Genomic DNA, 15,912 nt, shown 5'->3' with positions numbered 1-15,912 from the left:
CCAAAGAACGAGCAAAGGTGTGGGGCGAAGTCATTTCAGTCAACCAGCACCCGAACCACTGTGAAGACAAAGTATCCCAAAGGATCCAAAGGACAGAAAACACGACGTCATGCACATGGCGGGGGGGGGGGGGGCTGCAGACAGCAATACTACTTCCTTGTGTAGACTGGGGCTCACCATCTACAGTGTCCCCAAGAAGTACATGGCATACGCAGGACAGGTAGAAGGGCTGAGCCACCCAAATTCCGTAAGATGTAGTGTGGTAATGAAGTGCCTGTGTGACATGTTGCCTAGGACATGGGCTCTACACCAGGTCTTCCAAGAATTAAGGAAAAGCAGCAAAGCAGAGAAACAGTGGCTTCTCCACCAAGGTACTGCCAAGAACCTTTCTGTTGGTGATAGTGTATACATGTAAGTGTAGATCCACACATGCTGTGGTATGCATGTGGAGATACACAATGTCCACTAGTGGGTTCTCTTCTTTTACCCCCACAGTTTCCAGGGTCAAACACAGATGGTCAGACTGCGACAAGCACTTTTACCTCCTGAGCCATCCCACCAGCCCCAGCATCTTCTTGAGAGTGCCCTTTTCAACATGACCTCTAGGATCCAGCTTGGTCTAGGCCTAGAAGGCTGAGCAATCTACTGGCCAGCAGATATGAGGGGCCTAATAAATATCCTGCATAGGAGGAGACAGAAGGCCAGGCCCCGTACAGTCTGGGTACAGACCACCAGAAGCAAACCCTGCCACATATACTGGCTGTGTGAGTCACCTTTCTGTCAAAAATGCCTGAGAAAGCCAACTCAAAACAAAGAAACTTATTTTGACTCATAGCTTCAGAGTTCACATCATGGTCACCTGGCCCCACTGTTTTCTGGAAAAGGCACAGTGGCAAGGAACACGAGGAGGGGCCAAACTGCTCTTCCCTGGGGAAGGAAGCCAGGAAGCAGAGAAAGATAGGAAGGGATAGGCATAGCTTATTCCCTTCCACTAGGTCCCACCTCTCAATAAACCATCAAAATATGACCAGCAATGGATTAATGTATGCGTGAGGTCAGAGCCACTTCCCCAAAACCTCACTAAACATTGCTATAGCTGCTAAACACATGAACCTCTGGAGAACATTCCAGAGCTAACCAGAGGGCACTCTTAAACCAGCAAGAAACGTAACCTTGCTACTAAGCGTCCCCAAAGAGTCTTGAAACAAATCAGTGACACCTGCTTCACTGGGCAGTGTGAAGGGCTGACTGAGGTCCACACGAGATCAAGACATGCTCACCTAAGACAGAACTGCGTATGCTCGTGCACACCTGCTGCAATGCCATGCTCACTCTGTAAAGGGAGCTACCTTTAAATTACCAGTGTACAGAGGGGAAGTAGAAGCAATATGATTTCCCCATCTGTCTGTGTGCAGTACTGCAACGGCCCTCCAAGGTGTCACAGAACTACCAGAAGTGAATGCATGTCAGCAAATACCACGACACTTGATCAAACAGTGAATTACTGCCAAGGATACCTTGCCTTCAGAGAACACCTGCTGAGGGGCTGGGGATTTAGCTCAGTGGTAGAGCGCTTACCTAGGAAGCACAAGGCCCTGGGTTCGGTCCCCAGCTCCGAAAAAAAGAACCAAAAAAAAAAAAAAAAAAAACAAACAAACAAACAAAAAAAAAACACCTGCTGAATATCTAAAATTTTAAAAGGTAATTGTTTGCTATGGACTAGGAATGCAGGGCCATTTTTAGAATGTTCAAACCTCGAGATTCAATCTCCAGCACCAAAGACAGAATAAAAATTTGATCATAAATGTTTATACTGTCTGAATTACAGCTGACTTTCAATATGACAGTAACAAAAGGCACATGCAGAATTACTAAACAATTGGTTGGTGGCATTAAATAGTCCAACATTTACGTTTTTCAGAAAAGAATAACTCTTTCATGTTCTCCATCCTCTCATTTAAAAACCTCCACACATGTAATAGTCACAGCTGCAGCCACATAAAGCTGAAGTGCCTGGTGTTCCCTGGCACAGCTTCCAGCTCCGCATACAACTGCCACACTCCCTGCGCCGACTCCACTGGCACCACTTAGAGGGGAAGCCGGTGAGAAACATAAACCAAATCCTCATCAGTCGCAGGCACAGAAAACACTCCTCGGCCTCCCTACGCCTGCAGGAATGAGACCCTGGCCCAGGCTCTGGGACCTGGGGCTGAAGCTGCAGTCAGCTGCAGTAAAGTCTGTCAGAAGCAACCCGCTGCACTACACCAAGGCCCACATAAGCTCCTGGGGTGCTTGTCAATGAGACCTAGGGATGGACCTGCAAGCTACATGCCCCCATTCGCTATTAGTTTGCTTTAGAATTTCTAGCATTCCAAGGAGAACTGAATTACATAAATGGAAAAACACAGCTGGATGTGTTATACCAAGCCTTGTTATGTGGCCTTGATTCTCTTCAACTGAATATGCGGTCCCCAGCCTACGTCCTCCAAACATGAACATTTCCACACTTGGCAGACCCTTCGGATGCCATGTTCCTTTGCCTTAGAAGAGACTGTTCCTGACCAAGTAGAGTTAGGCATGGCCTGCAAGTGCCATCCTAACCCTATGACATCCTAGGCACACAGGGGCCTCGTGCGGTGCCTGCCGGTCAACAGATCCTTATCTGTTTCCTGAAACATCCAAAGCAGCTATTACGGCCATCGTCCTAGCACCGAGGAGGTAGAGCAGGGAGGATCAGGAGTTCATGGTATATCAAACACATAGTTTGAGGCTAGTTTGGTCTACCTGAGGCTATCTCAAAAAAGAAAAAAATTAAAGAATAAGTAAACAAACAACAAAAACTACACAATGCACACCTGGGCCAGTCAGATTGAAACCTGCCACTACCCAACCCCCCTTGGGCATGGACGACTGTTCCACCCCATCCCAGCCTGTCACGATGGAGAAGACATTGTAGGTATGACATCCTATATCAAAGGGAGCAAGGGGTCTAGAAAGCAAGCCATGGAAGACTACAGAAGAGCCTCAAGAAAGGATCCTTTAGAGCAGCACTGAGGGGACTCCCAGCATAGCCTTGACATACCTGGGCAGGGGTCTGGTGCCCCCTAGTGTTTGCAAAGGTGAAACAACCACTTAACCAAGGTGCTCACATTCCTAATCTAACAAAGAGGTGCGAACACTGCAGAAAGCACAACAGCAATAAACTAAGTCTGTGCCAGGCAATACGTACGCATACATACTGGCCAGCTGTTAGGCTGCCTTTTACTGGTTCATCTCATGTGTACAGTGTCTGCAATATCTCCATGGCTCTTCACGGCCTCTTCCCAAGGCTCTTCCTAGTTTGTCAGAATCTTCGCCTCAGTTTCTGCTTGTGGAATGAGAGCTCAAGGACAGCCCACAGGTACAGGCTCCCGCCTGTGGTCTTGTCTGCTGTGATCTTGCCACCTGTGGCAGAGTACAGTTCCCATTCCTGTTTTATAGACGAAACATGATCTCACGGCCACCCGTGAACGAGTCTGATGCTCTAACTTCATGGCCTATGACTTCCAACTCACGTGAGAGCTGGCTCGCCTCGAACAGGTTTCTGTTGGTTTCGGGTGGCAGTGATCGGGTTGGTTTATCCCTGGGGGCGTGGTATGGACAACTTCCAGGAGCTGGTTCTCTCCTTCCACTCTGGCGAAGACTTGCTCATGGTTTAGGCCACTGTGCAGGTAGCACACCCAAAGCTATGGAGCCTGTGAGCTTCCAGGAGCTTCCCCTGTCCTACCTCCCATTCCACTGTGCTAGACCACAGATGTGCAACATCACGAAGCTTTTCACTTCCAGGAACTAAAGCCATCAGGTTTGGAGCCCCCTAGACAAATTTTGAGATCACATGTATATCTTATATATTTAAAAAAAGTACTATATTTTTAAATTTAGAGTCAGAAGATAAGGAGTGGTAAAGACGGAGTCATTGGTATCACGATCCCAGACACTGACCTAGGCAGTTCACATTTATTAACTTCTCTAATGAGATAGATATTTGACTTTTTCCCTAGAGAGAGACAAGCTGGGGGCAATGGAGAGGGACCCAGGACACCAGCCCAGTCTGACAAGCTTCCTAGGATCTCCCTTCTTGTTACATTACAGTGTCTCTCAGGGGGCATTTTCCAACCTTCCAGCCAAAGGATCAGTGATGACCTTTGTAATGAGGGAAGGCCAAATCTCACACCTTCAACTTCCGCCCTAACATCAGCAGTACACAGTGGCCTTCTGATATACAGACTTTGGGCCTGGTTAATTTCTATGTGTAAGAACATTTTTACAAAATTTTGTAATAAAGTTGATTATGAAAATATCAGCAATGATATGGATTGCTTCAGTGCAGCAACATGACTCCACCCCCACCCTGCACAGGGAAAACCACAGTCCGCTGTTACCTGACACCTACAGACTCTCCCAAGTCACAGAACAGCTGCTTGGCAGCTCTGACTACAGATGATCTGAGCTGAACCATCCCGAGAGACACACTTAACACCAGACAAATCGATGGACACAACTGCCCACACCAACCCACTAACAGGACAAAGTACACCTATTAACGGGAACTGAGTCAAAACATGAGCATGCCCCTCCCAAACTCCACGGTCCTCACTGCCCTGGTCTCTCCACTGTCTTTACACTGCAAAGATCACTGGGCTCAGCACCATTTAAGACTGAAAATGGGGGAAACATACCCCATACAGTCAAATCACGGTTAACAGTGAAATTTCAAACTCAAGATCATTCTCTGCTCATTGTGATTTCCATGCAGACTCTGCGACAGCAGCGCAGTGAGAACCGCCTGACTTCCGGAAGTGCATCCAGACACCGAGCTGTGTGTCTCACACCGTCTGCATGGGTGCCTGACAATAGGTTTGCTGCTTCAGACAGCTAAGAACTCCTTGCAGATCAGTGTCATTTGCTAAACTGAGATACTCAGTGTTTTACTTCTCTTATCCCCCTTCTGACGGTCTGTCTGGGTGGACTTAATTGGCGCATGTAAGCAGATGAAATACCGGCAGTTAGGAGTCCAGGTCTCACACAGTAAGTTAGGACTGATGCAGACAATTATGCACTGAGCAGAGAACAAAAGGTGTGCACAGAGCAAGAAGCAGAACTAGTCTTCATTTGTGTCTTGGTTTTGTCATTTCAAAGCCAGCATGCTAAGAAAACATGCTGGGGGGGGGGGGGAGCAACTTTCTTTTCTCTTTAAAATCTAGATTCCTACGAAGAAGGTAAAAGAATGGCTTATTTCCTTGATAAATAGTTAAGTTCCTGGAAAAATGTTAAGAACAATTTTCACATTGTTTTATTTAGGTTTCTAGACCATATCTAGATCAAACATTAATCTTATATTTTCAGAAATCAAATTATTAGAGCTTCTAAAAATGTGTAAATAAATCAATTTGGCTTATGCTTTAGTACGCACATTCTAAATTGCTGAAAGTCCACTCTGTCTAAGCAAGGATCCATCAGAGGAACAGAAACAATCCATCCTAAACTGGATTCTGGCAAGAGGAGGAGAAAGAGGCTCCACATCACAAAGGCTGGAGCCCTGTCTTCAGCAGGAAGTGGACCCCAGGCAGGGTGGAACCGCCACCCTCCCATGAGGAGAGAGTCCTTGGAGACAGTGAGTCCTCTGCAGCAGACCCCGCTGCCGGCTTCCTCACAGCCACCCCTTCCCGAGTTCTTTCAGTCAGTAACTCAGCCAAGAGAGGGATGGGCATCAGGAGGAGTGGTTACTCAGACTGTCATGGCACCAGATGCCACCCTTCCTCATATGGTCATAGAAGACTCCAGCCCTCCAAATGAGACTCTTCTCCTAAACCATCGCCACCTCCGAGTCCAGGTTTCCGTTTGGTTTTCACTGGAAGAGAGGCTAAAATGTGCTGCTTCTTAGCACCACCTTGTGGTCACGCATGGATACTATACTTTCCACCAAATCACAATGGAAGGCTACATTGCCAACATTTGCAGCTTCAAGCCTCAGCTCCAGCTCTTAGCAGTGGACCATGGGCCAGTTGATTACAACATCTGTGAGGGCCACAACCATAACCAGGCAAAAGCAGGCATGTATAGACTCAAAGTCAGAACAATGAGGAAAAACATGAGATTTTCCCATCTTGGTATTGTTATGTATTTACAAGTAAAGCAAGCGGAGAAAGAGGGAAAGCCTGTAAGCCAAGCACAAGAATCAACAGGAACCAACTTCTGGCTGAAGCCCCGGCACGCAGCCCAGGGCTCCACATGAAACCAGGCACTTGAAACCGTGGTTTCTGACCTCTTGTCTAACTGACTGGAGATGAGGACTGGGTAAGGATTATCTAAAAAAACAACCCCATACTATTTCAGGGTGTAATGGAGAAAGCATTGCACCTCACACCTCAACATTACCAGTTTTTCCCAATGGCATCAAAGGCTGAGGCTCAATTCCACCCCAGGCCCTCTCTTACACAAGTGCAATCATCCAGGCACACAAGGAAAGCTTTTGGAGAAACCCAATCAGCCAAAGGCTGTGTCTCAGAGGAGGAACAGTAATGGACATACAAATCTTGGCAGTTTCCAACACAGAGAGTCACGCTCTGGGTGGGACAAGCTTCTGGGTGGGATTTCCAGGCTAGGCGAGGGGCATGGAGGAAGTTCATTTCCAAAGACAACTGCTGATGGTTTCTGTGGGCAGCAGGAAGTTAGCATTTACCGCTTAGCTAATTCATACCTAAAAGCCTTACTTCTGGTTCCAGCCAGCTGTGATTTAAGCTGCCGAGTGAACGGCCTGTGCATCTGAAGTAAGGGGCCGGCACTGGAGCAGAACTTAGCAGACTGGACCCTGACCCTGGGAGTGGCTGTGTAGGCCTAGCCTGGAAATCCCACTCCCAGCATCTCCGCTGTCTTTCCTGCTGGCTGACCTTCAGAAACTTCAGCAAAACCCAGAGTGCCTGCAGAGAAAACTCTAGGCTTCCCAAAGGTGCTAACAGGGTGCCAAAACAACAAATAAGCAGGGCCTGATTGGGCCTGAGTGGCTGAAGCCTGGATTTGACTGTATCAGCACTTCTCTCACCCCTAAACACAAACACTGTGCACTTTCACTTACAAATAAACAAGTAAACCAATTCATATATTTTGCTTAATTTTTAAACTGCTTAATCTTTAATCCTTACAAGTTATATTCTTTGAGTAATGTAATGTAGAAAGACACAAAGTCATCTAAGTACTCCTCTCTCTTTGGGAAGCCCAAACCCATGTCTCAGTTAAAGATCCCTTACCAAACATCTGTCCACCATGCAGAGTCTCAAGTGTGTATCCCTCATCTTTACACTGCTAACTCTGCTTCACTGACTCGGCCTCGAGTGTTCTTCTGTGGTGTGATCAGGGTCTGGCTTAACTAAGCAAGGTCTCTGAGGGGAGCAGTGCTGAGCTGCATGTCCCTGACACTGTCATGAAATGTTCTCTTTTCCATTACATAGCAGAGGATCTGAGGCAAATTTAACATGGACCACAAGGAGCAGAGCAATGTATCTGACTAGCGAGTAGACGAGGCCCTGTTCCAGAATGAACTCCCTCCAGAGCCGCCTCCACACCTCATCTGCACTCACGGCTCCCTTCACACTAAGGTTCCGCATCTGTTCAGTCCACTAACAAGCAGCTACCAATGCTTCCTGGAAATCCTCTAAGCCAGTCCTAGGACGCAGACAGGCAGGCCTTGTGGAAGCAAAGAGCCAGCTACAGAGCTGCCCTCCCATCACAACTGGGAAATGAGCACACACCAGCCAGGGAAAGCGTCCAGCCCCAACTAGACAAGCAGATCTGTGTCTTGCCAGGACACAGAGAGTCTATTTAGCTCTGGAGCATGAGCATCGTTAAGAAAGCCAATCCTACAGATACCTGTGTGCCTCCAGCAGAACAAGGCTCACAAGCACCGGCTTCTAAGCACAGCGCCTGCTGAAGGACATTCAAGAGCTGACTACAGCAGCTCCCGGGTCCCAGCTGAGGATCCCAGTACATGAAGGAATAAGGAGTGCACAGAAAGGGACGCGCCACAGTTTACACCCGAGGCTGAGCTGAGAGCTTGGGCCTCATCACAAGACGGAGGTTGCGACTATGTCTCTCCAGCTCTAGAGAAGGTATGCCAAACCTTAGCCAATTGAAAACAGTTTCTACATCGGAAACTACGGGTTTATTCTGAGGATTCTAGTCATTCTGTGACCAGCAACCCTCAAGTTCTTGTTCAGTCCACGAACTACTGCTACATCTCCATCTATCTATAAAGATCAGCAGTGCATAACAGAATTCCATGAATGACAAATTTCAAACATTAATATGCTTCTCAATTCTTAGCATTTTATTTTCTTTTAACACCCCCATTCGAAAGAGCACCAAAGGAGATGTAATATAAACATTTCAATGTGTATATCTGCCGCTTAACAGCCTTAATAACTAGCTATAAAATTTTAAGAGCTATCGTATTTTGGTGGCAATTAAGAATTATTGATATTTCTGAAACTCATTTCAGATTTTACTGTAACTTTAGCAAAAAATGGATTATGATATGGCTTTGGAAATAATAAATTGTTTTACAATCTTAACATTATTAAAAAAAACTTACTGCCATGAAATTAAACTGTACCCATATTTAAAATTCAATCAAAATAAATTGCTATGTTTAAAATACATTTAATATTGACCCAGTTTAATGAGAAGACTATATATTGCTCCATTTATAATCAATATGCTATGATTAACATTTTTATTAATTTTCTACAGTAAAGACTGACACTATTCCCTGTTTAAGAGTATTGAGCAGTATTCCTCAAACACTGTGGCTATGGGAGTGCACACTATCATATGCTGCAGTAGTAAGTGACCAGCATAAGCCCTCGCTACCCATGCACTACCACGAGGAGCTACTACAATGGCAGTGTCACTGGGCATCGACTTACCTTTAAGACACTCTGAAAAGGTTATACAATGACCTTGGAGCTTGGACACAGCAAGGGTCACAGCAGCTCTGAACTAAAGAAGATCAATAGGCCACCTTTCCCAGGAAGGCGCATGGTCTCTTCTAGAAAGCTATCGGTTAGCTTTCCCCCATGAAGGAATAAAAGCACTGCTGAGGACCAGCCAAAGCCATCCCAGTAGTAAATATTTCACTAGTGCCATGGTTTCTTTGCTCCTGACCTCTGAGGAGCTCAGGTAGGTACCTGTGCCTGTGGTGTGTGGAGTGCTCTCCTGGCTCACAGAAACCGTAATTCCACAGACACCCCCCGCCCCTCAGCTCACACCAAGTCCTGAGAGTAAAAGCCAACCCAGCCTCAGCAATGGCAGACGGTGGTGAGGGGACATGTGTTGCACCTAAGTATTACGGTAATTCTGAAGACAACTGTTTTCCCAAGTCACCGGAGGAGGTATTTGAAACAGAACATCTTCTCTCATATGCAAAACACACGCTTCGGCTTTTTTCTAAAGGAAACGTCTTTAAAGTGAATACTCTACCTCATAGGGGAAAGACCCAAGGTAGAGTGCCAGAGTTTCCTTCCCGACACTCCTGCAGGACAACAGCTCTGAGTAAGGAGCGTGCAGCTATTGTTAGCCCTCTCAGCTCTTGCCCAGCCTTCCCCTCAGCTCCTCATTCCAGACTTGCCTCTCAATTAGAAGAAAGACTGAAACCTTTGGGGCCAGCTCCACCAAGGACTCCACGTCCAGATTCCTGTGGGCTGCACAGCTGGGTTCTCCTACAACAGGGATGTAAAATGCTAAGCTCTTCAGGGTGGCCTCCACACTCCCTGTAGGCAGCGGAGGCCCCACACACTAACCTTAATCGTTGTTTATAATAATCCTCATCTCCATCGTCTGGGCGCCTGGAGACCTTGCGGCCTCCTCCTCTTCCTTCCACAGCTTCATCTTCCTCCTCAGAACTTGGAAAGAAGTCATCGTCGATCTCCTGCACTGGGACTTTCTTCTCGTATTTTTGTCCTTTCCGAAGAGGCTTCAGTTCATAGCTAATGTCATCGGAAGACAGAACGGCTACCCCTTCCTCCTCTTGTTCTTCCTCTTCCTCCCCATCAGTGGGAGAGGACCCAGACTCCTCACCCTCAGTGTCTCCCTCTGCCCCTGGCCTCTCCTCAGGCTCCAGAGGTCTCTTCCCCCTTTGCAATCCCACTTTGCCCTGGAACTGCAGCGCCCTCCTCTGGAGCTTCCTGATGTGCTTCTTCAGGCGCTTGTCTGTCTGAGAGAGCGCTTGGCTTCTCTGGTTTGGCTTAGTTTCATTTGGTCCTCGGCTTGACTCAGATACAACCACAGCTTTTTTAGCTGTTCTTTTATTAGCAGCTTGTTTTTTCCTTTTAAAAGAAAGTTGTGCTTGGTCTGCCAAATATTTTTCAAAGCCTGATGCTTCATTGAGCATTATTTTTCTAGGCTTTTTCTCCTGTTTCTGAGGGGCTGGGGTACCGAACGGTGTCATCTGGCCAGTGCGGATAAGTTCTTCCCAGGCGCTCTCCTGGGCAGGCATGAGCATACTGCCGAGACATGATGGGCCTGGCTCTGAAAGGGAAACAACAATGAAGACCGGAGTAAAACTCTTAAAGAGCACACAGGAAAACAATCACTCACTCACAGAAAGTAAGAATTTCCAGGAACTCACAAAACAAAATCAGTGGACTGAAGCAGAGTAAAGTTTACAACCCATGTGTAATATATTCTTAGTAACTTCTTTTCCCCAAGATATGACACTGTATAACTGTGGTACACAAACACTATGCAGCCACTTTTTAAAGGGTGAAATTTTACACCTGTGGCAACCCAGAACTGAAGATTATGTGAGGTGAGAGAAGCCAGGCACAGAAAGACAAGCTCTGTGTGCTCTCCTTCACATGCAGAGCCCAGAAGAGGGCGTCTTCACGATGCTGACAGTAGACTGGGACTATGGAGAGCTGAGAAGAACATCAGGGAGGAAAGAGAGGGCTGACTCATGGTGCCAAGTCCCAGTTAATAGAAGGGGAAGTCTGTGCTGCCATTCCACGGGAGAAGGAGTGCACAGTGTAGTAACAGATTGTGTTGTTTCGATAGCTGGAATAAGGTTTTAGATGTTTTTCACCATTAAAAAAAGTGATAAATGTTTGAGAAGACATATATGTTTAGCCTAATTTACACACTACACAATATATATGCGTTGAAATATCACAACACCCCATAAGTACACTAAATGTTTACCTCCTATACATACATGAGTTCTTTTGTCTAACTTTGAATGTGAATAAAAATTATAGTCATACTTTCTGTACAAAGGCAGGCGTACCTACACATTATTGGTTATAGACAAATGTATCTGTGCTTGCTCGTAAGTTAAGAAGTAAGGCATGACAAGGGACCCCCGCATTCTATGTCGTTGCTTTGCCCGGCATTCCGATGGACCGTGGCTCATCTAAGGAATCAGCACGCCTATCTAAAAGACAGAAAGCGCTGCACTTCCTGCACGGTCACAACCAGTCCTGAGGATCCGACGATTTAACTTTTTGACATGGCCACAAGACACTGTCATCTAGTTGGGCTGCATTCACAGCTATCTGGGGGTACATGTGGCCCACAGGACATGCCTGGTTCACTTCAGAATGGGAAAACTAATTCCACAGCAGCAATGCAATGCCGTGAGTGCTCAAGAGCTAGGTGCAACCAATGTCGGCGCACTGAGCACCAAAGAGAGCATGTTCTTCTCAATGCAGACAGGCCCATCGGAGAGCTGGAAAGAGAGCTGGCTCTAACACGACAAGGCCCTACCTAAGTTTAAATCCTCAGTTCCTGGAAAGCCAGGCGTGATTACAGTGCTGTAACCCCAACACTAGGGCAGAGGCAAGTGGATCCTGCAGGCTTAGCCAAAACAGTAAGCCCAAGGTTCAGTGAGAAACCCTGTCTCAAGAAATGAGGTACAGTCGACACCTCTGTCTCCTGCGTGGGATACGTGTCGGCCCGGAGATCCCCGTAATAGATCTCCGTAATAAACCTCGCCTTTGCTTATTAAAAAAAAAAAAGAAAGAAATGAGGTACAGAATGGCAGAGGAGAACTCCCCATATCCTCTGCTGGTCTCCACATGCACACATGCAATGCACACACACACACACACACACACACACACACACACACACACACCCCACTGGATGATACCATGCTAGACATGTGATGTGGATAACTTGAAAAGATTAACTAAATAAAAAGATATGTCAAGTACAGTCATCCAGAAACATGCGTCCCCCTAACTGAAGCTGACCTCCAGCGAAATACTTCATCATGAAATCAGAAACAGAAGACCTATCAGGCCAATGTCATCACAGCCAGTGTGCCACTAATGTTGCATTGAAATAAAATATACATCAGAGTATATAAATCATAAGTCCAATGACTATTCGAAAAAAGCCCCAAGCATCTATAGTTCTACATCAGCATCCAGACCAAGTACTAGAAACCAAGACCTAGTGTTCCTTCCTCTCTGCCACCTTCTCAGTCTCTAGCCTCCCCTGAGACACTGACAGGCCTGACTAGGGATGACTCATGCCTGGCTGTGTGTTCTGTATGCCTGCTATGCCTAGCACTCAGCATGAAATCCACGCTGACTTAATGTTAAATTGAACTGACATTTATTAACTGTTACTAATAATCTGTGATTATACAATTTTCTCTTTCCACTATTAACCTAGTTTGGCTGGTTTCTAGGTTAGACTACTAGGCTTCAGAACAAGGCTACCAGGAATACTCTGGTATACTTCCTTTGGGAATAACATCTAATTCTTCAGTATGCTACGGTTTAGCAAACACTGCTGCAAAGATTTGCAAAGTGGCACGAACTTATGTTTCAGTAGTGTTTAAGAGTTCAAATTGGGGGCTGGGGATTTAGCTCAGTGGTAGAGCGCTTACCTAGGAAGAGCAAGGCCCTGGGTTCGGTCCCCAGCTCCGAGAAAAAAAAAAAAAAAAAAAAAAAAAAAGAACCAAGAGTTCAAATTGGCCGCATTCTTGCCATTCCATGACCTCAATGATCCCAATGAAAACAGAGGCCTTTCAAATCCGTGTCTTTTGGACAACTGCTTTTGTGTATAAAATCTTGATCTTAATCTGTCTTAACCTTTCTTCTAATTGTTTTCTTTTGTTTTGTTTTACTGCATCATAAATTCAAGTCAGTTGCATGTTCTACAAATATCTTCTCCCACCTTCTCTGCAGCGTCCCTTCTCCCAGTCTGAACACTCTCTTGACAGGCAGAACTCCCGGCTGTTCCTAGAGTTCATTTAGCTGTTAAACGGTTCTCTTCCCGTGCACACTTTACACCTCTGGTCTTGCTTCAGTCCTTGCCTCCCCACCCCAGGATCATGACAGTGTCTCCCTGTGTCACGTTCCCAAAGCCTTTTATCATTAACATTCAGATCTATAAACAGCCTGGGTTTATCTGTGGATGGAATACATGTAATGGTGGAGATTCCTTAGTCCGTGTAAATTAGTCTTTTGGTCAAGAGTGCTCACCAGAGCACTGCTTTTGATTTCCGTCATAATCAGGTGATTACACACAGGTGGGCCTGTCTGAAGCCTTCGATCCCATCCATCAGCCTGTGTACACAACACTGACTTAGTCACTACCCTTTTATACTAGACGTTGGCATCTTGTTTTCTCTTCTTAGGCAAGGAGTGATAAGGCAAGGTCTTACTCTGTGGGCTACACTGGCCTCAAATTCCCAGCAACCCTGCTGATTCTGCCACCCAAGAGGTGGACAGTGGATTTTAGCACTAGCTTGTTATTAACCCCTACTTCAGCCTGTATGTCTTAGACATGCCGTCTGTCAGTTTTTAAAAAGACTCACATTTATATTGGGGTAGCGTTGAAACTACAACTGGCTAGACATGTCATCTTTATAATACAGACTCACCCGACATCAACCACAGTGCATCACCACAGTTACTTAGGCCTTTCTTCGTCAATACCATTTTGCAGTTCTTAGATGTACAAAACAGTGCAGAACTACTTTCTCCCTAAGATTTATTTCTAGGTATCTGGATTACAACTGGTACCTGTATTAAGTTTTATCTTTTCTTTTTCCTAACATACAAAAGTACCTAATTTTTATGTACTATGTATTTAACACTATTATTAAGTCTTGTGGTAATTCCACAGCAATTCTTTTGGGTTTTCTATATAAACTGTCATATAGCTGTGAGTAAGGATGGATTCCTTCTTTCCCACCTTTACTCACTGGGCTTCTTTCCCTCTATTCAAACAGGACCGTGGGTGGCTGTACAGAGAAGGGAAGCAAGTGTGCTGCTGCCCTGAACACACACTGACTAAGGCAGACCTCCAACCTGTCCTTAGCCCACCATGCAGGAAGTGCTGCTGCCAAGCTGCATAACCACCCTGGGGAAAGCAGTGAAGCCATGTCCCCAGGGAAGCACGTGGGTAGCACATCCCAACACTTGCTACATGGCTTCAGATGGGCTGAGAGGTCCACACCCAGCAGTACAGAGCCAGGCCCCCAAAACCTGGCTACCCTGGCATTCAGCTCTATGGCCTATGCAGACAGGGAGGGCAGAGGACAACGAGAGGGTCCAGTCTCCAGGAATGGCTAGTGGTCAACAGGAAAGCATCCTGGGAACCAAGAGTTCAGAAAAAAGGGGCTATGGATTTATAAGATGTCAGATCCTAGGTGGCTACAAAACCCATGGGAAATGGGATGAGCGTCAGGGAGAGGAACCAACAGGAGCACTCGACAGGTCCCAAGCAGTATCCGCATTTAAGATACGGCCAGACGAGCCTCCAAATAACTAACCAGAACCAACCAGAAGGCAGAAAAGAAGCCAGGAGATGGGAGACTGACATGCTTTCAAGGCATCATCAGGCTGAACTCGGCAGAGGTGAAGAGGCATCAGGATTTGCAGTTGCCTGTGAACTCGGCAGCAACTGAACTAAAGAACATCAGGCTTCAGACAGACAAGGAAGATCTCGGATACCTGAGATCTTAATGAGAAATCTAGTACCCACGTGGCAGAAACCATGGTAGGACTGACGGACCATATGAGACTGAACTTTATAAGCAAATGCAAAGCCAAGAGTGAGGACAAACACCTGATGCAGGAGACCGTAACTAGGGACACAGTAAGATCTTACTTTAAGTGACGGGGGGTGGGGGAGCAGTTTTTTTTTTCTCCACTGTTACATTCTTCATACAAATCCTCTTGTCTATGTGAAAAAAAGTTCCAGGAGCTAGCAAAGAATGTTTGCTTGATCAACCAAACTCTAAATTTAATCTTTAATCTATGTTTTAAGCAGAAACTGGCCAAGCAACAACCAACAATGTGTAAAATATTTACACAGGAAAAATATTTAGTTTTGGAGTTTATTCATTTTCTCCACATTTTTCCAAAGTACAGCTGTCCTGAAAGAATTTTAAATGGCCACGATCTAACCTGAGTGCCTTCCTTTCCTTAGCAGAAGGAATGCCTGGAAAGCCTGCTATGCTCCTTACAGAGGATGCTGGACAGTGAGAGCAATCCTGCAGATGCTGACTGACTGACTGAGGACGCTGGACAGTGAGAGCGATCCTGCAGATGCTGACTGACTGACTGAGGACACTGGACAGTGAGAGCGATCCTGCAGATGCTGACTGACTGACTGAGGATGCTGGACAGTGAGAGCAATCCTGCAGATGCTGACTGACTGAGGACGCTGGATAGTGAGAGCAATCCTGCAGATGCTGACTGACTGAGGATGCTAATATTACAAAATGAATACAATCAAGATATAGTTCTCTTTATCAAGTTAAATGTGTATGAATGTGCAAATTTCTGATTTGTTAAGCCCAACACAAGCATGTGCCATTAACCTCCAGAAAGAACTAAGTTAACATTTTATTTTACATTTAAC

General features: G+C 46.0%; 1 protein-coding gene across 6 annotated transcripts in view; it reads right to left on the bottom strand.

Annotated features, from left to right (window-relative positions):
• Positions 1-15,912, bottom strand: part of Ercc6 (ERCC excision repair 6, chromatin remodeling factor) — a 70,585-nt gene that overhangs the window by 46,296 nt on the left and 8,377 nt on the right. For 5 of the 6 annotated variants that reach the window (XM_006252734.5, XM_006252737.5, XM_006252736.5 and 2 more), the window contains one exon: positions 9,834-10,560. In XM_006252734.5, the coding sequence (XP_006252796.1) occupies positions 9,834-10,560 (727 nt within the window). The remainder of the gene's footprint in view (positions 1-9,833; positions 10,561-15,912) is intronic. The other variant, NM_001107296.1, reaches the window with a different exon arrangement.

This window comes from Rattus norvegicus, chromosome 16, assembly GCF_036323735.1.
Source record: "Rattus norvegicus strain BN/NHsdMcwi chromosome 16, GRCr8, whole genome shotgun sequence".
Classification (NCBI taxonomy): domain Eukaryota; kingdom Metazoa; phylum Chordata; class Mammalia; order Rodentia; family Muridae; genus Rattus; species Rattus norvegicus.
The sequence above is the reverse complement of the archived record's forward strand: the minus strand, read 5'-3'. Positions and strand labels throughout refer to the sequence as shown.